The 24,411-nt window shown below is 39.5% G+C and overlaps 1 protein-coding gene across 1 annotated transcript; it reads right to left on the bottom strand.

The window, feature by feature from the left end:
* Positions 1-495: 495 nt before the first annotated feature.
* Positions 496-3,850, bottom strand: LOC109213947 (protein CUP-SHAPED COTYLEDON 3). Its single transcript, XM_019377790.1, has 3 exons — positions 3,646-3,850; positions 2,463-2,737; positions 496-1,319 (listed from the first exon to the last, which is right to left on the bottom strand). Exons 1-3 carry the CDS (start codon positions 3,848-3,850, stop codon positions 579-581), a joined length of 1,221 nt encoding a protein of 406 aa, XP_019233335.1. The 3' UTR covers positions 496-578.
* Positions 3,851-24,411: the final 20,561 nt, after the last annotated feature.

The raw sequence follows: 24,411 nt of genomic DNA, 5'->3' as shown, positions 1-24,411 counted from the left end.
TACTAAATCTATCACTTCAAAGTCTGAACTTTGAATTGTTCAATTAGTTTGAATTATTGAATGTTGTTGAAACTTCCATAAGAATAACATGGTGATAAAGAATTTGAAATATTTCAAATTAGAAATATGTTACAAAATTTTAGACGTACGGATGAGGTAACTACTTTTTCAATATCCGAATAATCTTAGCTTGTAATAACTATAACACTTACGTTACTTAATTTCTAATATAATTCTCTTTATTAGCAAAAAAAAAAAACTCAAAATTCAAACAAACATAGTTTTAAAAAAAAAAAACTAAATACACAAAATATGGAAAAAATATATAAAACTCCCATCAATAGATCACAACTTTACATTAGTCGAGAAAAGGAAGATATATCTTATTACATAGCGGTACGAGATCCTTAAGGAGCAAGCAGCATATTTCAGAATAGAGCAGCTAGCCTGAATTAATTACAAAGATTTCATATACTAGAGCGGATAACTATATATAGAGGATGACATAACAGTAGTCATAATTATATAGAGGATGACATAACTGTAGAAATTATATGGAAAAACAAAATCTTCTATTTTTAGAGATCGAGAGGCCAAGATTCTGCAGTGATTTTGATGGGACAATGCATGTGATCCAACACCATCTGAGACTGAGTACATCCACCATTAAAATACATCCCTTCTATGCCGACTAAACTCCAATCTGATGAATTATTCATACCAAAATTTGTAGGCCTAGGGTTTTGGTCATTGTAACAACCAGAATATGGTGAAAAACTGGCTTCTGTTTTCATTGTTGTGTTAGCCTGCATTAGTGAGACTTGTTGTTTTTCATTTTTCTTTGAACTGTAAAGGGCATTACTAAAGAGGACAGATGATAGTGACGAGTTTTTGTTTATGTCTTCTTTGTATTTTTTTGTGCTTTGGGGTGTAGAAAAAGAGGTAGCAGAAGAAAGGACATTATTATTTATTGGGAAGAGGTTTGTTTGGGAAACATTAATGGGGTTGAAGATGGATTTCATAAGGTCGTTTTCTTGGTGGTGAAATAGATAAAAGTTGTGCAGTGATTGCACTGAGTTTTGTGATATTTGGAATGATTCTTGACAATGTGTAGTTGTTGTGGTTTTTGGATTTGGTGTTTCAGCCAATATAGGATTTGGAGCTGCTTCTGCTGCTGCTGCTGCTGTGTTAAGAAAAGATGATGATGATGGCCATGTTTTCAAGCTTGTAGGGTAGCCATAGTTTTGTCCTGCACCTTGGTATATTGGATTTTTCTTCTCCCCTATTTTGTGTAGTATTCTGCATATCACCCATTCCTCCTGCCAATTTTATTACAACTTTTTAACAAATTACATTACAAAAAGAACTAGAATTAGCTAGGAACTTCGTCATTAATCTGTTGCTAAATCGCTCGTTGCTTACAGAAAATTTCTTTATAATTTGTCGCTAATTTATATTTAGCTACAGAATTTATGCGTCGCTAATTCCTGTTTTTAATAGTGAAAGCACCTAGTAACCACATATTTCAAGCGACACTATACTACTCTTTTTAATCAAAGCACCTACGTGACGGGTGACGGGTTATACTACTTATATTACTCTTCAAATCGCATTTAGCTAACAAAATTTCTTTATAATCATTGCTAATTTCTATTTAGCTACAAAATTATTCCGTCGCTAATTCCTGCTTATTAATAGTAAAAGGCACCTAATAAACATATATGTCAAGTGACATTATCAAAGCACCAAGAACTATTGTTTTGAAAGTGACATTAGGTTAGGGAATCGGGAATCCCCTTGAACATGAAATAACCATTTTATAACCATTAATATTAGTACATAAAATTCCAAGATGATTTTCACTATGTTTTCTAAGAATCAGCAAAGTGAAAAGAGTCGGCAAGTATCTTTAGAGTACTATAACAACACCTTCTCATATCCATCCATCAATCAAGTCCACATCACATCAATTAATATCACGAGACTTACTAAACAAGTCAACCCTAAAAAGGACAAAACCTACAGACCCTACGTACAATAAAGCTCTAAATCTTCTACTGGATTATTTAGGCCCGTTTGGCCATATATTTTGGCACCATTTTTTCAAATCTTTTTTGAAAATATTGTTTGTTCATAGATTAATGATCTATTTTTGAAAAAAATTTGAAATTATTTTTCAAGTTCCCAAAATCTAGTTTAGGGTAGATTTTGGGTGAAATTTGTTCTCCCACTCACAAAACTTCAAATTTTTTTCAAATAAAATTCATGTCCAAACATAATTTCAACTTCAAAAAATTATTTTTCAAAACTACTTCAAATTTTTTTTTTTCAAGTTTCAACTAAATCTATGTCCAAACGCTAGCTTAATTTTCTAAATCTTTTTCTTAATGACCAACGGAGTAATTAACTATTCCCTCTCGATAATCGAAATATGTCAATAATAATAAGGATGAGAAGTTTACCTTAGAAGAGTAACGGTAGGAAAAATCACCGTCAAGACGATATTCGTGCATAACCCACTTGGTTTTTTCACCCTTTGGTGCTCTTCCTCTGTAAAAAACCAATGTTTTCTTCATCCCAAGGAGTGCTCCATTTGTTGCACTGTACACTTCTCTATCTTTTCCTGTAGCTTTCCAATAACCAGCTCCTGTTGCCCGGTTTGTTCTTAGTCCGGTTGGGTATTTTCTATCCCTTAAGCTAAAGAAATACCATTCTCTCTCCCCCATCTTTGCCACTTCTGCAATTTTTCACTTCCAAAATTACTAAAACATACCATTAAATTACTATTAACAGTCGCATTCATGTTAATAAGCGCAATAACAACTAGCTAGTACTCAGTTAATGAACCACATATGTTCTACTGTATTTTTTTTTGTGTTTCAATAAATAATCATAGAGGTAGATTTGACACATATTAATTACTTTGTGCAGCAACAGGGAGATGCATAGATTTTCATTTTTACAAACGAAAGGAAAGAAGAAAATAGTACTCCTACTGATATTCTATGGCTAGGAAAGGGTTAAGAATCAGTGGACAACATATTTCAAGTACATGTCTTACTACTATTAAGAACTTAGCGAAGCTGGTAAAATCATAGTAAATGACATGAGGTAACAAAATAGAGAGATGTCTGAAATTTATAGGTCCAAAGTAGGACATGTATTATTAAGGAACTTAACGTAGCTGGTAAATCATAAATGATGTGAGGTACGTATTAATAGTGGAATTTCACAGAAAAACGTTCTTGGTGATAGATATCATATGCACATGCAAAAGAAGAAGACTAAAGTTATTTTAGACAAGAATAATATCTCCAATTAATGTATTTTAGCCAAGAATCTTCTCATATTCTCATTATATATTTTAAATATTACTAGTAGTAAATATTTCTCATGACAAAGCAATGAAGAATATCTTAAAACAGTTAGTACGTCTGCCATATATACTACGACTACATTCCATCACATGTGTTTACAACAGACAAACTCCAATACTTTAAAGCCATGTTCAAGACAAGGAGTTAAAAAAAAAGACTTTTCATCAGCTTCCTTTTGAGTTACTACTACTATTTTTTCCTTGTACTTTTTGGGACATGAACAAAAGAAGAATTTAATGAAGGGAATGTGTGTGTGTGTGTGTGTTACCTGGAAGTTCCCAGGGCTCACATCTGTTGAGGTCAACTTCAGCAATCTGAATACCACAAAAGGTGCCGTTAAAAACCTTAGAGGCAAGGTAGAAAGTGATGAGTTCTTCATCAGTAGGATGAAACCTAAAACCAGGTGGTAGACCTTTGTCATTATTCATGTCTTCTCTACTAAGTTCACATAATATTTCTTCCATTGACAGCATGATGAATGATATTAACTGATGTAGTAGCTGGTTAGAAAGTGGAGGATTATATATATATATATATACAAAAGAGAAAAGAAAAGAAAACAAATTAGGCACTGAAACCAAAGGGAGAAAGGGAAGTAAGAGAAGAGTAAAGAAAGTATGGAACAAGTGGAGAAAACAAGGATTGGAGAAGAGGGTGGTGGTGGTGAGTATTAATGGGATTGAAAGGGACTATGAAACCCCACCTGAAACGGGTTCCAAAATAGGTAAAAGAAAAATGCAGAAAATCAGATATTTAGGAAAACGAGAGATTTTGGCTTAGTGAGGAGTGGAATTTCTTTGGTAGAGAAGAGGGGGTTAGTAAATGCAGAAGGTTTTGGTTTGGTAGAAGAGATTTATGCGTGCGTGTGTGAGCATGTTTTTTTAAACATAGAGGGACTGTTGCAGTCAGAAAATTTCAGATGATGGGGTTAATCAGAAGGAAGAGAAAGACACATAAAATAGCACACTAGGAAAAGGACGCTATATATATTGTGGGGTGATATCATACCTCTACCCCTATCTTTCTCCTATACTCTTCTTTGTAATTTGTGATATTTTTTGTTACTTCTTAAACAGCTACTCCCTCCGATCCAAAATAAGTGATTTTTTAATCATTTTTTTGTGGTCCAAAATAAGTGATTTTTCCAGATTTCAAGAATGAATTAATTATTTTTTTCCTACATTGTTCTTGGAGTAAATAGTGTTGGAATATGTGTTAGGAGTGTTTATGTGAGATAGTAAAGGTTAATATGGTCAATTCCATTGCTAATTAATGTTAAAAGATGAATTTCTTAATCTGTGCGAAAACATCCAAAAAAATCACTTATTTTGGACCGGAGGGAGTACGTAATTATTTGAAGATTGCATATGGTATGATGTATGTATTAATATCAAAGGATTAAGTACGTACTGTTTTACTCTTATTTGAAGGTGGAATATAGTTTGAAGGCAGGGGTGGATTTACAGTGTACCAAAGGGTAAATTTGTGTATAATTTATATGATTTTTCTGAACACTACCGTTTGTGAACCCATGGTTAGATTTGTCGCGTTGGTTCATTGGTTAAGTAGCTGAAATTTTTTCCTAGGGACCAGGATCGATCCTTGTTGAGCTCATCTATTATATTTTTTTTATACTACTATCAAACTAGTGGTAAGCCCATCCTCTAAGAATCCAAAGCTATATGAGCGATAGATACCAATTAAGCACGTTAAGATGAAATGAAAATCACCGAACAATAAATTATTAGTACAATTTCATCAAATTTATTAGCATCCGTTTGATCATAGATTTCGGCTATTTTTTTTTTTTTTCAAAAGAATTTGAATACATTTTGGCTAGCTTAGTTTTTCTTTTGCCCTTATTTTTTTCTTTTTCCACATTAGAGTGATAGAGGTAGTTATTTGGTCGGTACATAAAATTAACTCACTAAGGGGTCGTTTGGTTGGAATATGATTTATATCGGTATAAATTATATTGGGATAAGTTATGTTGGGATTAGTTATGCTGGGATTGTTGTTTATTCATTGTTTGGTATGTTGTATTAAGAATGACAATTGCATAATTTCTAAGAAGAAGGTATAAGTTATACCGGTGTTAATTACCCCACCTTTTATAAGGTATAAGTTATCCCAGTGTTGAAATTAACACCGGGATAACTTATACCTGATTTACTAACCAAACAGAGTATTAAGGTGGTATTAAATTTTTATACCACCCTTATACCTTCTTATACCTCGTACCAAACGACCCTTAAGATATATAGTGATACACGTGCGGTGGTGCTAAATACAATTGCAGAAATCAGTGACTGTTAAAAGGAAAAAGGATAAAGGAAGGGGCTCTTACGTACGTAAGCCTAAGTTAACAACAATTGGTCTATAATAAGGGGGTTGGCCATCTTTTATTATAAAACCAAGTAAGTATGTAGTCAGTAGCTAAAAGATATAGCGGCAGAGAAAAGTCTGAGGCCTGAGGCATCTAAAGAAATCTGAAGGACATTGAAGTTTTATATATATATGCAGTTGCACACGTACATTAACCTGCTCCTCTGCACCTCCCCCTACTACTATTCCCTAGGGTCTCAGTCTCTCCCTAGCTAGCTACAGATCCATAGGTTCCTTAAAAAATTCTTTCTCTTTTTCCTTTCTGTAATTTTTTTTTTTTTTTTTTAACTTTTTGCCACTATATATATATATAACAAATTTATAAGCTTTATTTTTACCTCTGCAGAGAAGAGAAGTGCTGCTGCTGCAAATGCTCATATGGTCTCACGTGCTACTCAGGACAAATTATAAATGAATTTTCCCCGACTAATAATAGGGATCTTTAAATTCTACCCCTTATCTCAAATTATCTATTGTGATTTTTAAAAATATTTGTCTCAAATTATTTGTTATTTTAGAAGTTCTAGATAAAATTAACTTTTTTTCCTCATTTCACCTTTATTAATAATTGTTCTTGAAGATAACAGGCGTATCTAGGCCTTGGGGTATGGGTTCACGTGAACCCATACTCCTCTTCCTAAACCATGTATAATAATATTATACTTATTCAAAATTACTTAACTATATGCATGTGTGTGCACCCATACTCAAAAACTCCTATGGTATAGTCAAATCTCTCTATAACAACCTCGTTTGTTCCGGATATTTTTAGATGTTATAGCGAATTGCTGTTATAAAAATCATATATTATATTAGAATATGAGATTTGGTTCCGGAAAAATTTGGCTTTTATAGAGAAGTGTTGTTATATAAGGATGTTGTTATAGAGAGGTCTGATTGTATAATAATTACTGGGTGCACCCCTACGAGTAAAATTGGCGGTTCAAATCTCACTTCGGACCGTCTTGTTTTTGGCACAAAGCATAGATATATACATGAAAATCACTAAAAATTTAAAAAAGTTATAATTTTGAACCTATCATTTTAAGTGTAGTGAGTTTATGGTAAGAGACTAAAGTTAAATACGTCAAATGTAAATTCTAGATTCACCTCTTCACAATAGTGCACCCATCCTCTTGAAATCCTGGATTCGCCTCTGTTGAAGATGAAAATGCATATAAATAGAATAAATATTCAATAAGAAAATTAAATATTAAGTCATAAATAACGGTAAAATAATTAAAAATTCATTCTAATTAATGTTTCTTAAGGTCGCATAAAAAGGAAACACAACGGATAATTTGAGATCGAGTGAGTAGCCATTAAGCATGTATACAGCTGGCGCACTTTTACATTCTTCGTTCTTTACTACTCCCTCCGGTCCACAATAAGTGACCAATTTGCTTTTTGCACGCCCATTAAGAAAATACTAAATTTTATACAAAAATACCTAGTATGACTAAACTACCCTTAATTAAATATTTAATGTGAGGAGTAAGAAAACCTTTTAGGGATATGTACATAAGGGTAATCTTGTAAAAATAAATTGAATTCTTTCTAGATTATATAAATGGACACTTATTTTGGATCAAAATTAAAAAGTAAATTGGTCACTTATTGTGGACCAAAGGGAGTACATTCCTTTGTTGTTTTCCTCGCAAGCATCCTTTATTTTCATTAAATGACTACTAAGAAGTTGGAACTTGGAATTAGCTAGGCTTTATGATGAAAATATCTTTGGTCTAACTAAGATATTACTTCCTCCTTTCAGTTTTAATTGTTCACTTTTGATTTTGCACTATTTTTAGAAAAAATGAATAAAATAACATTTCAGAAAGTCAATCTTGTGAAATACTTTGAAAAATTAGCAGTTAACAATAAAGGTAAAATAAGAAAAAAGTGATATTGTTTTTCTCTTGATTTGTTAAAATTAATAAATAAAAATAAAAATATATTTTTTTGTATAGTGACAAGTGAAAGTGGAATGAGAGAATAATATCTTGATGTCCAAAATGAGAAGGTGATGTTGTTATCTGATTTTAGATCCAATATTGCACGTTAGTACTTATATTTCTGAAACGAAATTCACTAGTATTAACTTTAACCTACAGTACGTATTTAGATTAGCATATAACTACCTTACTTTTGAATATGCAAATAACTTCCCGAGCTTCGAAGGAACACAATACTAAGAGCCCGTTTGGCTTAGCTGATTTAGAGTAGCTGATAAGCATTAGGTGATGAAAAGCACTTTTAAGTGCTGAAGCTGATTTAAAAAATAAGCACTTACGTATTTGGATAAAAGTGCTGAAATTCATAATATGTAGCTAAAGAACCGGGCATACGAAGAGTTTTGTTCTAAAAAGAAGTATTTTAGGGATAAAATAGTAAATATTTTGGTCAAACTTAAAGTGTTTATAAGCTGAAATTTGATAAGTTGGGGGAGACCAACTTATGGCTTTTGGCTTATTTTTGGCTTATAAGCACTTAACTTATAAGCACTTTTAATTTTACCAAACGCGTAGATAAGCCAAAAAGTGCTTATAAGCCAGTTTGACCAGCTTATAAGCTTAGGCAAACACCCTCTAAGAGTTTTGGATGAGCTTATTTTAAGTAACTTTTAAGCCAAAATAGTTTTTAAGCCATAAGTTACGATTTCTAACTTTTGGCTTTTAGCTTGTTTTTGTCATTTTAGCTTAAAAACAAGTGCTTAAAAGCACTTTTTTACTGTATCCAAACACTACTAAATGGCTTAAAAGCTATTTTGGCTTAAAAGCACTTAAAATAAGCCAATCCAAACGGGCTCTAATAAGTGAAACCTATGTTCAGACTCTTCAAAAATATTCCTGGGTGCATGTTGAAACCCATTTTTGGAAAATCCGAAAGTATTTTGGACAGCCATGTATGAGTGAAACATTCTGAATATTTTGAAGTAATTAACTTGAACTCCTTTTTTTTCTTTTTCTTTTTTAGTTTTGTTGCATGACATGTGAAATAAGAAAAGAGTGCATGCATCAGTGATCCCAGTTAATATTAAGCTTTTTAAACATCATATTCCCTCTATCTTATAGCTAAATGTACTATTTTCGAAGATGAAAATGTTGGGCAAGGCTCAAATCTACGAGTTGTAAGTGATAGTATATTTAGAGAAAGGGACAAGGGATAGAATGATAAAAAAATATAACAAAGTAAATACCTAGAAATCGTAAAATATAGAGTAGTGGTGGGTGGGATCTAACATCTGTAATGAATTTTGAAATGGAAAATGTCGGGTCTGAGTACTTCAGCTTCAGCGCCGTCCTCAATATTTAAAAAATAACACTATGGCCTTTGATAGAGACTAGACGCCTTCGCATACTAGTACAAATAAAGCGACTTCTCTACTTTCACTATAAATACTTACCTATATTACTACATATTACTATATGCATGCAACATTTTTTTATTTTTTACTTCCCTGCATTTATCCAGGCAGCTGGGACAGCAAGACTTCTAAATATAAAAAAAATTCAAACAGATCGAATTTCTTATCCCTATACTTATATTTAGAAGCTAATGGCCGAAAAAAAGTCTAATTAATTTCCCAAGTAATCTTTAAGTAGTCACTCCTGTTAGACCAAAAAGTATTAAACATTTTGATCAAACTAATTAATGATAAAGTAGAGGGTAAATCTTTGCCAAATATAATCAACTTTAGATCTAAGCATAATGGGCATTAAAATCAAAGAGATCGAGTTCATGCAACATATCTTAGAATGAGTGAAAGACATAAAATGTAAATAATAAGCTTACATCTTTTATATGTTTATACCATACTTGTGAGAGCGAAGAGGGAAAAGAAGGGAAGTTGTTGATAGCTATGAGATCAATCTTTATTGATTCAACAATGATGATTACAAGAAGCTGTAGCTAAAATCCGCATTGTAAGTTTGTTGTTGAGGATCTTCTCTTGCTCTTCTCATTGATACCTTGCTCCTCTCCTTTCTCGAATCTTTTTTTTCTTTTTCTCTGCTTTGCCTTTCTTATATATATTGTCAATTTCCCCTTTTACCCAACGGTTCTTGACCAGCGTGCACTCTCACGATTGTGTTCTTCCTCACTCGCCCCAATTTTACGTTCTGCCGTGTAAGCCTTCTGATGGCCTGATCTCGGAAGTAGCCGAGATACTCATCGCTATTACGCCTCGTGGGCACGATCATGGCTTGGTCGACCTCTTACCGTTCCTTTTAATGATAACCATCTGATGGTCAGATTTTGACCCATACAGTTAGTCCCTCCGCCCGTTGGGGTCGCCTTTTGGCGAGCTCGATGGGCGGACCCTGTTGATTCAAGAGGAGAGAAATCTGGACATCATGCGAGGGACGAGGTCCTCATAGCGAGGTGATGACGTGATGCTTCAAGGACTTTACCGGACCGTTACGTCAGTTCAGAGATGGATCGTCACGTCAGTTCAAGGTGCCATGAATACCTATTAAGCATCATTATGGCGCACGTTTCCCAGATAGGTGGATTGGTTGAAGATCCGGTGCCGGAAAATGACGTACCCCTTCTTGAAGAGGAAGTGGAGGTGGTGGAAGACGAGGGGTTTCTGACGGTGGATGAGATAGTACCCCGTCTGGGGAAGTTAAGGACTGACTTCAACAGTCCTGCCGGAAACGAACCGGAGCATGTCCCTTCCACCATGGATGAAGCGGCGATTACGATGCTCAAGGCCAAGTGGGGAATCCCAATTCATAACGAAATGGTGCCGGCGGCGGGGAAGGACATTGTACATTTGCACCGCCTGGGCACTGCGCCTTTTATGCATACCCTTTTGTTATCGGGTATACGCTTCCTCTCCCCTCTCTGGTGGTAGACTTCTGTCGCTTCTGCGAAGTGTGCCCGGTTCAGCTCTCACCGTATGCGTACAAACTCTTCCTCATGCTCATCAAGTACGCCGAGCTCGCCGGCCGAAGGATTACTTTGGGGCACATGCTTCATATCTTTGCCCCTCATTTCCTTCGGGGTACAATGATCCACATGCGCCATCGAGGAACCGAGAGTTTGGTGGTGAAGATGGACGACAAGGCTAATCGCCGCTTCTCGAAGAGTTACTTTTATGTGCGGACAGAGCACCTTGTGGCGGACTCGGCAGGGTTCCCTGAGACGTGGAACTTCGCTCGTAAGTTTTCCTTTGTTTATTTCGTGATTCCTCTTAAGGCGGTCGTCGATCGCTCTTCTTTAGGTGATATTGCTACGGATTTGTTTTTGCTTTTGCAGCCGAGAGACTACCTCCCCCGCTAGTTGACGATATCCGCGAGTGGTGAGCGCAATTCTCCCCCATACAACGGGGATTCGTGAGTGGGCATCCTTCCACGAGAAATATGGGCGTAAGCCTATCACTGGTGAGTCGGCCCACTGCAGTTTTTTTGCCTTTTATTCTTTGTCTTATGGTTTAATCTTGTTTTTATGTGATTGTTTTTCTTTGTTGATAGGGAGGGTACGGAGGACGAGGGCTCCCCCGCTCGCATTCCGTCAGTCGGCGCCCCTTACCGATCAATGCCGAGAGCCACTGCCCGGCATGCGTCGGGAGCTACTATCCAATCCGCGCCGATGGCCGAAAACGTTCGTGCAGAGTCAACTCCTCAGCCAGAGACTCCAGTTCCTACGGTCCATTTAGCGGGCGAATCTTCCCGCGCCGGTAGTGGGGAGGCCCCGTCGAAGAGGCGACAGGTGGTGTTAGAAGTGGCTCCTCAGCTGAAACATCTGCGAGGGGCGACCCTGCCTTGGCGGTGCCCAAAATCGGTGATGATGCCAACTCGGCCGCAGAGGCTACACCCGTTATAAGCAATCAACAGGTTGGTGCGGCGGAGAGACGGAGTCCCGAGGTTGCCATTGTTGTCCCTGGCGGCCCTTCGACATCCCAGCTGAGCCGTGCTTCTTCTTCGGCCGAAGAGAGGGGAAAAGGTGCATGGTTGATGATTACGAGTCTGAATCCGACATCGATCTTGATGACGTTAGGATGTTTGAGGAGGGATTTACCCGAATTGTGGTGAGAGCGGGAGGTCGCTCCCGAATACTGGAGATTCCATCGGATCTCAACCTTCTGCGGGACACGGTGGATTTTGTGCCGCAATTCGACATTCTATGCTCTGCTGCAGAAAGCGGAGCTCTTCAGGATGTCAATGACGCCGAGTTGTCATGCGGCGTGGCCGCGATAGGTCTAAGGGTAAGTTCCTTTATTTGTCGATGTTACTATTTTTGCTCTGTGGCCTTGGTTTTTACCGACTTGTCTCTTCTCTTTGTTTTCAGTCTTATACGCTGGATATCGAGAGTGCTCGTAGGGCCAAGTCTCGGGCTACAATTTTTCTAAAGATGCTTGAGAAGTATCGGCGTTATCGCAGCAAATGCCGCGAGATGCACGAGAGGCTCAGGGCGGGTACTGGCACCCAATCCGTCAGGAAAGAGTTGGAGAGAAGGGATCAGGAACTGACGTAGTCCATTCGAATATGCAATAAGCTCGAGGAACTGCTTCGTGCCAAAGATGAGGAACTCGAGGTGGGCAAGGGGGTTGCCGCAGAATGCGAGGATCTTCAAGCGAAGGTGTTGTCTTTGCAATCTGAGCTTGAGCAGAATGCTACTAGAGTTGAAGCTTTGAGTGCAGAATGGATGGGGAAGTTGGCCGAGCTGGAGGAGAAAGTGGTCGAAATGGAGAGTGCCGAGGAGGCTCGGTCCTCGACTTTGGCGAGGGCGACGGCATTGGAGGATACTATCTGCGTCCTTCAATTTGAGCATGAGTCTGAGAGGGCAAGGCCACGCTGAGAGAGGCGTGGCTCGAGGAGCGTATTGGCGATATCGACCGAGAGGCTTCGAGCCTAGGAGACCGGGTCGTGGCACTTGAGGCCGAGAAGGAACAACTGTTGGCCCAGATCGAGTCTGCGTCCTCCGTGGTCCCATGTCGCCTATATGAGCTATGGGTCCACGCCGAGGCTCAGTGAGATATTTATAAGGGTTTATGGGAGGCAGGGACTGTCCCAGAGGCCACCTTTGAAGATGCTCTGGCAAAAGCCGCGCCTGTGGATATGACCCTACTACTCAGGAAGCTGGGGAGGGCATTGAGAACGAGGACGAGCTCCCTTCTGATGGTGATGATGATGGGGAGAACGAAGATGGACACGAGAGAGAGTGAAGCTTTCGCTGCATCTTGTGTACTTAGTTTTTATTTTGTTCCTTCGTTGTCGATTTTCATCTTTTCCCACGGGCCCATTTCGGCCCTTTGTAAGTGGCGGCTGTCGTGCAAGTACGTTTGAATAAAACAGTTATTTCTTCTTCATCTGTGTCTTTTTATTTTCACTGCGATGAGTCCCTCCTTCTTTTGATTGTGAATTCGAACTCGCGGGTTTGGGCGAGAGCGGCTTCTAATTTGCCAACTTAGGCGCAATCAACCTTAATTCGGCCGTGGTCAAATTAAGACTCTCCATCTTGGGCGAAGTTAATTCCAACTTGTATACTCGAGAGGGACTGAATTCCGACCTACTAATTTAGTCAGTCAATTTTTCCATGTATATACGAGCAAGGTCGAACTTGGAATCGCCATCTTGGGCGGAGTCAATTTCTGACTATATTCGAATGAGGTTGAAGCTATGACCCGTTGCGAGTTCGAGTGAGGACGGACCCTCCTTTCATGTAGCGACGACCGATGGCCGTAGGGGTATTGTTTCGAGTAAGATCGAAATTGTATCCCATTGTGAATTCGAACAAGATCGAACTTTTATCTTGGCGAAGGCCGATGGCCGTAGGGGTGTTATTTCGAGCAAGGTCGAAATTATAACCCGTGGTGAGTTCGAGTGAGGTCGAAATTCTTCTCTTGGCAAAGGCCGATGGCCGTAGGGGTATTGTTTCGAGTAAGATCGAAATTGTATCCCATTGTGAATTCGAACAAGATCGAACTTTTATCTTGGCGAAGGCCGATGGCCGTAGGGGTGTTATTTCGAGCAAGGTCGAAATTATAACCCGTGGTGAGTTCGAGTGAGGTCGAAATTATCTCTTGGCAAAGGCCGATGGCCGTAAGGGTGTTATTTCGAGCAAGGTCAAAATTATAACCCGTGGTGAGTTTGAGCGAGGTCGAACTTCTCTCTTGGCGAAGGCCGATGGCCGTAGGGGTGTTATTTCGAGCAAGGTCGAAATTATAACCCGCGGCGAATTCGAACGAGGTCGAACTTCTCTCTTGGAGAATGCCGATGGCCGTAGGGGTGTTATTTTGAGCAAGGTCGAAATTATAACCCGCGGTGAATTTGAGCGAGGCCGAACTTCTCTCTTGGCGAAGGCCGATGGCTGTAGGGGTGTTATTTCGAGCAAGGTCGAAATTATAACCCGTGGTGTTGTTTCCGTTGGGGGACATTACTCGTCGTCGTGTTGTATATGCGTGCGCCGAAGCAAGCCCTGGTTTGATTAGTTTCGCTTTCATTTGGAGTGTGCTGTGCATTTCCTGGGTGAGTCCCAGTTCGCTCAATTTTGCTTTCACTGGAGAATGTTACGTGCTTTATGGGCGAGTCCCGGTTCGTTCAATTTCGCTTTCACTGGAGAATGTTACGTGCTTTATGGGTGAGTCTTAGTTCGTTTAACCTTGCTTCTACTGGAGATTGTTTTTTTTATAGTTGTTCTGTACCGAGCCATTCCTGTTATTTGTGATATGCTGCGGTTTAGAGGGTTTTGCTCGGTCATTACTTGCGAGGTGGTATGCAACGGAACCATTTCCGGGGGAGTTTTGGCGACGTTAGTCCCTTGCCCGCGTTCCTGTTTTGAACTTACAAAAGAGTGAAGATAAACCGAAATGAAATTATCTATTACCTCGACCTATCAAGCCGGTGAAAAAAGGAGCGGCATTGTAGGGTTACACGCTCCGCCTATTGCTCGAATAGTGGTTTTTGATTTGGCAGCCGCGTTTAGCTCCGCCATTTAACTGCGTCTAGACTTCTTGTGAGTTGGGCTTACCTTACCCGTTCGGATATCAAGGCCGACTCCTAGTATTTTCGATATGCGTACATAATAAGGGAAACATGTCATGCTTTGTTTATAGACCATCTAGCATGCGTGATATGAAAATGATGAGGGATATGCCTACTTCTCCAAAGGGTCATGCAGTAGTTTATCATCCCTTCCCCAAGGGTAGAAGTACGGGTTGGTATACAAGGTGAATACATCGCGTGGGAACCCGGCCAAGCACATAATGACCATGATCTGCTTCAACCCCTCGTATAGACATCAATCATGGCTTTTATTGTGTAGGGACCTGACCTAGATTGATACAGTTATTTCAAGAACCCATTATTTTCAAGTAGGCGTTGTCCCCGAAGTGGTAAGATTGTAACAGCCTGGATGTAATACTTGACTGGTTCTAGATCTAAAGGAAACTAAAGAATTTGGCTAAGAAATCCCCACAGACGACGCCAAATTGTTAGACCAAAAAGTATCAAACCTTTTGATTAAACTAATTAATGATAAAGTAGAGGGTAAATCTTTGTCAAATATAATCAACTTTATATCTAAGCATAATGGGCATTAAAATCAAAGAGATCGAGTTCATACAACATATCTTAGAATGAGTTAAAGACATAAAATATAAATAATAATCTTACATCTTTGATATGTTTATACCATACTTGTGAGAGCAAAGAGGGAAAATAAGGGAAGTTGTTGATAGCTATGATTACAAGAAGCTGTAGCTAAAATCCGAATTGTAAGTTTTTTGTTGAGGGTCTTCTCTTGCTCTTCTCATTGATACCTTGCTCTTCTCTTTTCTCGAATCTTTTTTTCCCTTTTCCTTTCTTATATATATTGTCAATTTCCCCTTTTACCCAACGGTTCTTGACTAGCGTGCACTCTCTGGACTGTGTTCTTCCTCACTCGCCCCAATATTACGTTCAGCCGTGTAAACCTTCTGATGGCCTGATCTCGGCAGTAGCCGAGATACTCATCGCCATTACGCCTCGTGGGAACGACCATGGCTTGGTCGACCTCTTACCGTTCCTTTTAATGATAACCATCTGATGGTCAGATTTTGACCCATACAACTCCTAGTCAGAGTGTCGCTGCAACCCGTGAAATTGTGTCAGAGCACTACTATAAATTTAATTGGGTCATGAACTAGTTAAACATAATAAATCCTAGATCTGAAATTGGTTGATATAAACAACGTAAGATAGCACTTAAAGCTATTTAATACCAAGGGGAAATTTAATGGTATTGTTATGAATGTATGAGGGAGTGTTGACAAGCAATAAATATATTAAATGGCAATAAATGTAAATAGAGAGAATGATTCACCCAAATATTCAATGAGGTGGATGATTCTCCCTCTGACAATAATGTAAGACAAACAAACGTGGGAATGTAGAAAGTTTTCTCAGATCTGATGCGAGAAAGTCTCGGATCAACGACAAATCGAATCTTTTTGTAAAGACAATCTTTGTAATTTACTTGAAAGCCAACTTTTCAAGAGAGAACTTATCATATAGAATATTACATGCCCTTCCCTCTCTCTCTCTCTCTCTCCCCACTTATATGGGACATATCCCTTACATAACTAAATGTACAAGTGCAGAGAATATTCTACTGAATATTCCTGTAAGAATATCTTATTACTAAACTAGCCGTTTGGCCTTACACTTATCTAGCCTCTCACCTCTTCTGATTGTTCGATTACGTTGATTTATGAAAAGAATCTCGAAGAGATTCAACCCAGATTTTGTTCAAACCTTTTCATAAGCTATCTATGGCCATTTCTGTTTGTGAGTACCATTATCTTCAAGTTTATGGCTCGAATCTATAGTTTAAACCAGGTTTTCTCTCATCTATGTCATTTTTCAAAAAACCTAATCTTTTTCTTTCATCTCTGTCATTTTTCAGAAAACCTAATCTTATGCTACTTGGGTCTGTTCAGATCCTTGGAGATCTGAAACGTTTTAAGTGTTATTTGGTATTTCTCTTTGAAAAACCTTCTGTTTTCCTTATTACTAGTCGATTCCAATGTTTTCTGAAATTAGGGTTTCGTTTTAAGCTCTCTCCAAAAAGTTTTTAAAACTCCTAAGTGTTTAAATCTGAATATCTTTACTAGTTTGACTAATTTGTGTGTATATGCTTTAAACCCTAGGGTTTCTGCGTATTTCACTGATTACTTCAATTTTTTCCCGTTATTGTTTATCGCTGTCAATCAAAATAGATTGATTGATCTTATTTAGGGTTTGAATTATATTTTCTTGCTAAAATCAGTACTTCCCCGTGATTTTGCCTATTTTCCTTATTTATGATTTTTGATTGGTGCTACTTGCCTTATTTTGATTAATTAGTCTGATTTATGATCAATAATCGATTTATTTACCTTGTTTGAGTCTCAATCCGTGCTGGTAACTGATTCTCCTTATTTTAAGGTAACTTTTCCGGATTCTGTTTGTATCAATTAGCTTGAGTTTAGCCCCAATTTACTGATTAATTATATTTGCTTAGCTTATTTGTGTACTCTAATTTTCTTGCCTTAATTGTCTTCTCTGCTGAATGCTATATAAACTCCAGTCTGATTTCTTAACACGAACACACTCAGAAAGACACACACACACACACACACATAAACTCTCGCTCTCATTCAAACCTTTCTGTTACTTGTGTTTGCTACATTGTCTAGCCGGCTGAAAGCCAAGGCTAGACTACTGGATTCTGCATACTTTCAATTTCCTGTGTGCTATTTCTTAACTGGTATGTCTCCATTTCTGCCATCATTCAATATGCTACGTAGTTAGATCTATGTGCTCCATTCTTATTGATCTTAATCAGCATATCTACTTCTATGTAATTAAACCTATGTGCTTCATGTTTATTACTCTTAATCAGCATGTCTACTTCTATGTAATTAGACCTATGTGCTTCATGTTCATGGATCTTAACCAGCACGCCTACTTCCATGAAATCAGACCTATGTGCTTCTTGTTTTCAGCATGTCTGCCTTTATGTAATTAGACCTATGTCTATTTGTTTCTCAACTAGCATGATTTCTGTTTTAAGTGTTCACCTTTAACAAACTCCTGAGTAATTCATGATTTCTATGCTCTCAACTTCTGCTACCTTTCTGTATGATTGTCTGATCAGTAACTTGATCCAGTATGCTGTTCTCTGATTAATATATGCTTATATTGTTCACCTAGTAATATCTAATGGATTAGGGCCATGTGAAACCTTGTTCGAATTAATTGTCACTCTGTTTTGCCTGTTGTTTGATTGTTGGAGTTCATGGCTGAACTCCTTCTACTTAATGTGTTCTGCTTGTGGTTCTTGTAATCTGGTAATCTATTCTTATGCACTTCTGAAATCCAAACTTTTTTCTTTACTAAAACTGCTTCCTACTTTTATACTATTTTCAACTCCTACTCATAGTTAACTAGGGTCCTGCCACCCCCAGTGTGAGCACTGCTTAGGGTCCATGAGACTCTTCTGAACTCTGACACATTGGGGCTGGTTTCCAATACTTTATGAACTGTGTGTTGAACATTTGATTCTGGTGTGAGCACTTCCCGGGGTCCGTGAGGCCCTTGGGAACTTTGACACACCAGGAACCAACTTTTTGTGTTATGGATGGACTACCACTATGCTAAGAGGTGCTATGTTTGGAGGCTTGGTTCCAAGTTGATGTTCGGCCTATGAAGGCTCTCTATAGTATAGTGATTATCATTATGTAATTCATTTATATTGGTCTGTATAAAATATTCTTGTAAAAACAGATATCGGGGTTATTAGTAAAAACTGGGAGGGATATTGATATATCTTTGTTGGAATTGGGTAGAGAACATGCCTTTAGGACTTGATTATGTATTACTGTTTTGACTCTGTGCTGCACCTCTGCATATTAGATATCCTGTTATATAGCTTTACGTTTATTTCTACACATTAGACATCCTGTTTGTAGGACTTGCACGTATTTTTTCAATCCAATGTGCATTAGCAACCATGTCTATAGGCTATTGACTGTTTGAATAACCCTTTTCCCTGTCAATGCGCTCCAAGAATTCTGCCTATGCATGAATAATAGAGATCCTGCCTATAGGAACTGAAGTCATCTAGATACCATGCCTATAAGGTTTCAAAATTAATTTCTGCATTTAGATACCATGCCTATAGGATCCTGCCGGTTATCGCCTAGGCAAGCCTGTAGGATAATCAAAACTCTGAAGTTGCAAAAATTATGTTTGACTGCTTATAACGTGTCCAGATTCAGGAAGTAATAAGATCAGTAGGCAAACTGATTAGGTGTTTACTACCTCTCCTTAATGAAACTTCTTCATATTTTGATCATCTAGATATCCTGCTGTAGGACTTTAAATCGTTTAAAACTGTTTGTTTGAGGCATGCATTTGTTTTGTCTATTTGTGGAGGTAAATATGAGCCCCCCTTAATTGCATCTTTACGTGATAGTCCTATTTGGCTTTTTGTTTGTAGCATAGTTTTCTCCTTTTAAAACAACATAGGTGAGTCTAGAACTTCCTTAAATAGAGGTCCTAAACACCTCCAAGGCCACAGGCAAGGGACGGGTAGCGCACGCATAGGATACGTATTCGATGCTGTTAGAACGCTTAGGTAATAATTAAGGGGAGGGTAATTGGGTAGTAAAGAAAATGATGACCTGTGCGCTAATGCTATGTGTAGCACCCCAACTTGGGGACGATTACTAAGTATTGCACAGAAGTGATCCTATAGGCTAATAAACCTAGGACCCCCTTTACCCCCGTTTAAATAATCTCTATTTGTCTAAATTGCTTTATTTGCTTATAAGACTAGTTCACCTAATTCAAATTTGGCCGGGATCCACCGTTGTGGACCTCGAGGGGTGCCAAGGTTATTTCGAGCCCTTACCCAATCTCTGGTAATGCAAACCGGTTTATGAGTTATTTGCTTTAGGTGCCCTAACGCACCTTAAATCTGTTAGGTGGCGACTCTTCAAAATCCCATACCCCTTACCAAAAGGAAATGAATTGTCCCAAAAAAATGTCGAAACCCAAACTCCGCGAGGAAAAAGGGGGCGCGATAGCATTTCGACTCTGCTGGGGATTTTTAGGCTCTTACCATAGCGAACGTGCTTTTTTTTTTGTGAATTAGTCTTAAGCATGCTTTATTTTGTTAATACATGCACACCCTTTCCCGTTCTTCCCTTATTTGGAATTAATTGCCTATTTTTTAGCATTTTATGATTTTCTTTATTACAGAAACTGACTTGTCTCCTTGTTTTCTTTCTTAAACGTCTTTCAATTATTAAATACTGCATTTATCATTCTTTTAACGTGCAAATACGTGACAACATGCTATTTATTGTTGCATGAATCATGCTCAACATCATATTCCACTCGTGCGTAATCAATCCTATAGCAACGGTTGATGAGTGTTTGTGCCCTTCCTATATATCACCCTTTAAATCCGGAAAGGCGTATTTGCGGTAAAACTAGTCGATCAGCGGTGCAGTCGACGGTTCCGTGCCTTTCCCCCTCAAGTTGTCCACTTTAGGGTACCAGTCTAGACCTCTCTAGAAACCTTACCCCGATTAATTGTACAAGCATCACGGTCAAACCTAGCCGGGTTAATATGTTGGCCATATAATATCCCTTTAGGACAAGCCTCGTCCAAAAGTCCATCGGGTTTTCCATAATCCCAACGCACGCAACCACGATTTTGTGCATTAATTTTGGAGAAATAAGTGCCAATATGCTAATCATTGATGTATAAATAGTCGAATCTGGAGGGGGAAAGGGTCTAACCATATTTGTTTTGCAGAAAATGAGGCACGAAGTCCCCAAGTTCTGCATGGTCCGTAACATACCACCACCATTGCTAGGTCGGCGGGGAATTTGATCGATGAAGCCAAAAACAGCGAGCCTGGAGAAGGTCCTTCCGGGACCAAGTAGATTAGGTTTATTTGCTTTTTCAAATGTAATAAGGCTAAGTACCATTAGTGACTTATCTTATTTAGTGACATTTTAGATTCATCTATTTTTACATTAATGAAATGAGGCAATCATTGGCACTGAAATTCTCCAAATTTATTTTTCGTTAGGCCTACCTTGGGCACAACGAGGCTCTCGAATTAGGATGCGAATTTATATTCCCGCAATATGTGTTTCATACTGCAAGCATTTTTCATAATCCTTACTGACTTGTTTACCTTTTGTTTTTCTTTATTTTTTATTATTCACATCCCCTAAGGTTGGTTCGCACATACTGGCAACATCAGCATATCACACTAGATCTAGAGGCCCTCCACCTCCTCCTCCTCCGAGTAATCCGAAAAGCAAGGGAAAAGCTAAGATGGATGACTTGAGTGGCATTCGAAAAGAAAACGCTGAGAACATCAAAACTTCAGATGGTCGAAGCACTCCGGCCCAGAATGAGTTGGTCCTGCGATTAAAGCAGAAAATACTAGACTTACAAGGAGAACTTGAGCAAGTCCGCAACTTGGAAAACCTCTCCCTCACCCTAAACGTCCCAGACGTTAACCAACAAAATGCTCAAAACCCAGCACCTCCTCAACATACGCCAAACCAACGTCCACAAAATCCTCCCGCACCCCATCAATATGCAGCTCCACCGCAAAATCTCAATCCTCTACCAGTACCAACTCCTCCACAACACCATCATAAACCAACCCAGTACCCACAAACCACTACCTATCACACTCTTCGGTATACACCACAACCTATTCCTGATCCTCAAAACTCGACCAGCGATCACCACTACACCCAAATCCCTGGCACCCACCAAAACAACCCCATATACGTGGAAACCGTATTCACTCCACTCAACCAATCTCCTATACACCAGAATCCGCTGAGAAGGACCTGCTCATCAAGAACATGGCCGAGGAGCTCAAGAAGTTGACAAGTCGAGTTCAGGGTGTTGAAGGAGGTAAAGGGATAGAAGGTCTGAACTATGACGATTTATGCATACAACCAGATGTGGAACTGCCGGAGGGTTACAAACCTCCCAAATTCGAGATGTTTGACGAAACGGGTGATCCCAAGGTTCATTTGAGGACTTATTGTGACAAGCTTGTGGGGGTCGGAAAAGATGAAAGGATCCGAATGAAGCTCTTCATGAAAAGTCTTACCGGAGATTCCCTGTCCTGGTACATGAGCCATAACCCTAAGAAGTGGGCCAATTGGGTGAGCATGGCATCAGAATTTATGGATCGGTTCAGGTTTAATACAAAAAACGCACCGGATGTCTTCTATATCCAGAACTTAAAGAAGAAGCCAACTGAGACTTTCCAAGAATATGCTACTCGGTGGAGGTCGGAAGCAGCCAAGGTCAGACCAGCATTAGATGAGGAACAGATGAACAAGTTCTTTGTTGGGGCACAGGACCCACAGTATTATGAAAGGCTAATGGTCATTGAGAATCACAAGTTCTCCGATATCATCAAACTTAGAGAAAGGATTAAAGAGGGCATTAAAAGCGGGATGGTGACAAATTTCGAGGCGCTGCAGGCCACGAACAAAGCATTACAATCAGGGGGCATATCAAAGAAGAAGGAGGTAGGGGCAGTAATGGTGGCCCAAGGTCCAAAATCTCCACTCACATACCAAACACCTCTACTTACATACCAACCCTCACCTCCCAGATATTCCCAACCCACCACCGCCTATCACACTTATAACACCCAGCCAGCCTACTATCATTCACCTCCAACTCGTCCAAATTACCAGAAACCCCGACCTAACTTTGATCGCAAACCACCCAGACAATACACCGCCACTGCTGAACCTATCGACCAGCTGTATGAAAGATTGAAGGCTGCTGGTTATGTCACCCCTATTCCTGCTGTGGCAATGGAGAATTCATCTCAATGGATCAACCCAAATAAAACTTGTGCATATCATTCCTATATGAAGGGGCACACCATTGACGAGTGCCGGACATTGAAAGATAAGATCCAGACATTGATTGATAACAAGGTCATACCGGCGAAGGAAGCTGCACCCAACGTCCGCAATAATCCTCTTCCAGATCATAGGGGCGATGAGGTACATGTGATAGAGACGGATGAAGAATAGGATCCTGAGGGGTCCATCGGGCTTATTCGGGAAGGCGATGACTTTAAACCCACAATCACACTCACTCCTATTGTGGTACAGATACAGCCGTCAGTCGAAGTTGAGGTAACTGCATCAGTTCCATTTGAGGTAGAGGTAGCACCACCTGCAGCCACACCTGTTCCATTTGAAGTAGAAGTGGCCACACCTTTCACAGTGACAGTAGCGACCACACCTCCTTTCAAGTCCAACGCCATAACTTGGGACTACGTTGCTGAAGCCAAGTGAAAGGGGAAAGCAAAGATGGAAGAATCTGGTGCCGCACAGGGAATGACCCGAACTGGAAGGATCTATACACCCAAAAATTTGGGAGGATCAAGCAAGGATGCTGCTACCAAGCAACCTGTCATTGAAACTGTACCAGATGATCTTTGGAGGAAAGTGCAGGCGAGGGAATATTCTGTAGTTGATCATTTAAACAAAACACCCGCCCAGATATCCATCCTGATACTATTGCAGAATTCAGAGGCGCATATGAATGCTTTGATGAAGGTGTTGAATGAAGCTTACGTGCCCAACAATATCACCAGTGGAGAAATGGCCAACATGGTAGGGCAAGTACTGGAGAGTCACAAGATCACCTTCCACGAGGATGAACTACCGCCTGAAGGGTTAAGTCACAACAGGGCACTGCATATCATAGTAGTTTGAAGACAAATTCATTGCCAGGGTCCTAATAGATGGGGGTTCAAGCCTCAACATTTGTCCATTAACTACTCTGAAAAGATTGTGCAAAGATTTCCACGAGATACGGGCAGGAAGTATGAACGTAAAAACCTTTGATGGGTCTCAAAGGGCCACGATTGGGGAGATTAACCTTTGCCTGCAGATGGGGCCAACTTGGTTCGATGTTGAGTTCCAAGTACTAGACATATCAGCTACTTACAATCTTCTATTGGGTCGACCTTGGATACATGCTGCAGGGGCCGTGGCTTCCACGCTACACCAGGCCGTGAAGTTCGAATGGAATCATCAGGAGGTGATCATTCACGGAGACGGAAGTAACCCCATTTGCACCAGTCAAACTATCCCGGTTATCGAGAATAGAAGAAGGCTATGTGGAGAAAATTATCACCACATTGAGCATGTCAACGCAATTGAGAAAGACAGGTGGTGGAGCAAGAAAAATAGAAAACATACTGGCATGGTCTGGGTACGAACTTGGCAAAGGGCTTGGGAAGGAACTTCAGGGCATTACCAAGCCGGTACAGTTGAAACGTCACGGCACAACTTTCGGGTTGGAGTACCCATACACTTGGCAGGAGTATAATGACTGGTCGCCATTATGGCGTGATCCTTATTACCCCCTCGAGCAACCAGTGCCACATCTGGGTCAGACTTTTCATCAGGCCGATACAATATAGGGATCTGCAGAGGAAGAAGCTTTGGCTGGGGTAAGGAACCTGCTCCTAGAAGACGAGGATATGGATTGCAACGCGATAATTGAGGAGGAGGATGAAGAAGGCCTCACCATTTGGACTGTGGAGAAGGGAGCTGTTCTCAGGAATTGGACCTCCACACCATCCCGGGCCTGCCGAGTTCCT

This window comes from Nicotiana attenuata, unplaced genomic scaffold (genome assembly GCF_001879085.1).
Source record: "Nicotiana attenuata strain UT unplaced genomic scaffold, NIATTr2, whole genome shotgun sequence".
NCBI lineage: Eukaryota > Viridiplantae > Streptophyta > Magnoliopsida > Solanales > Solanaceae > Nicotiana > Nicotiana attenuata.
The sequence above is the reverse complement of the archived record's forward strand: the minus strand, read 5'-3'. Positions and strand labels throughout refer to the sequence as shown.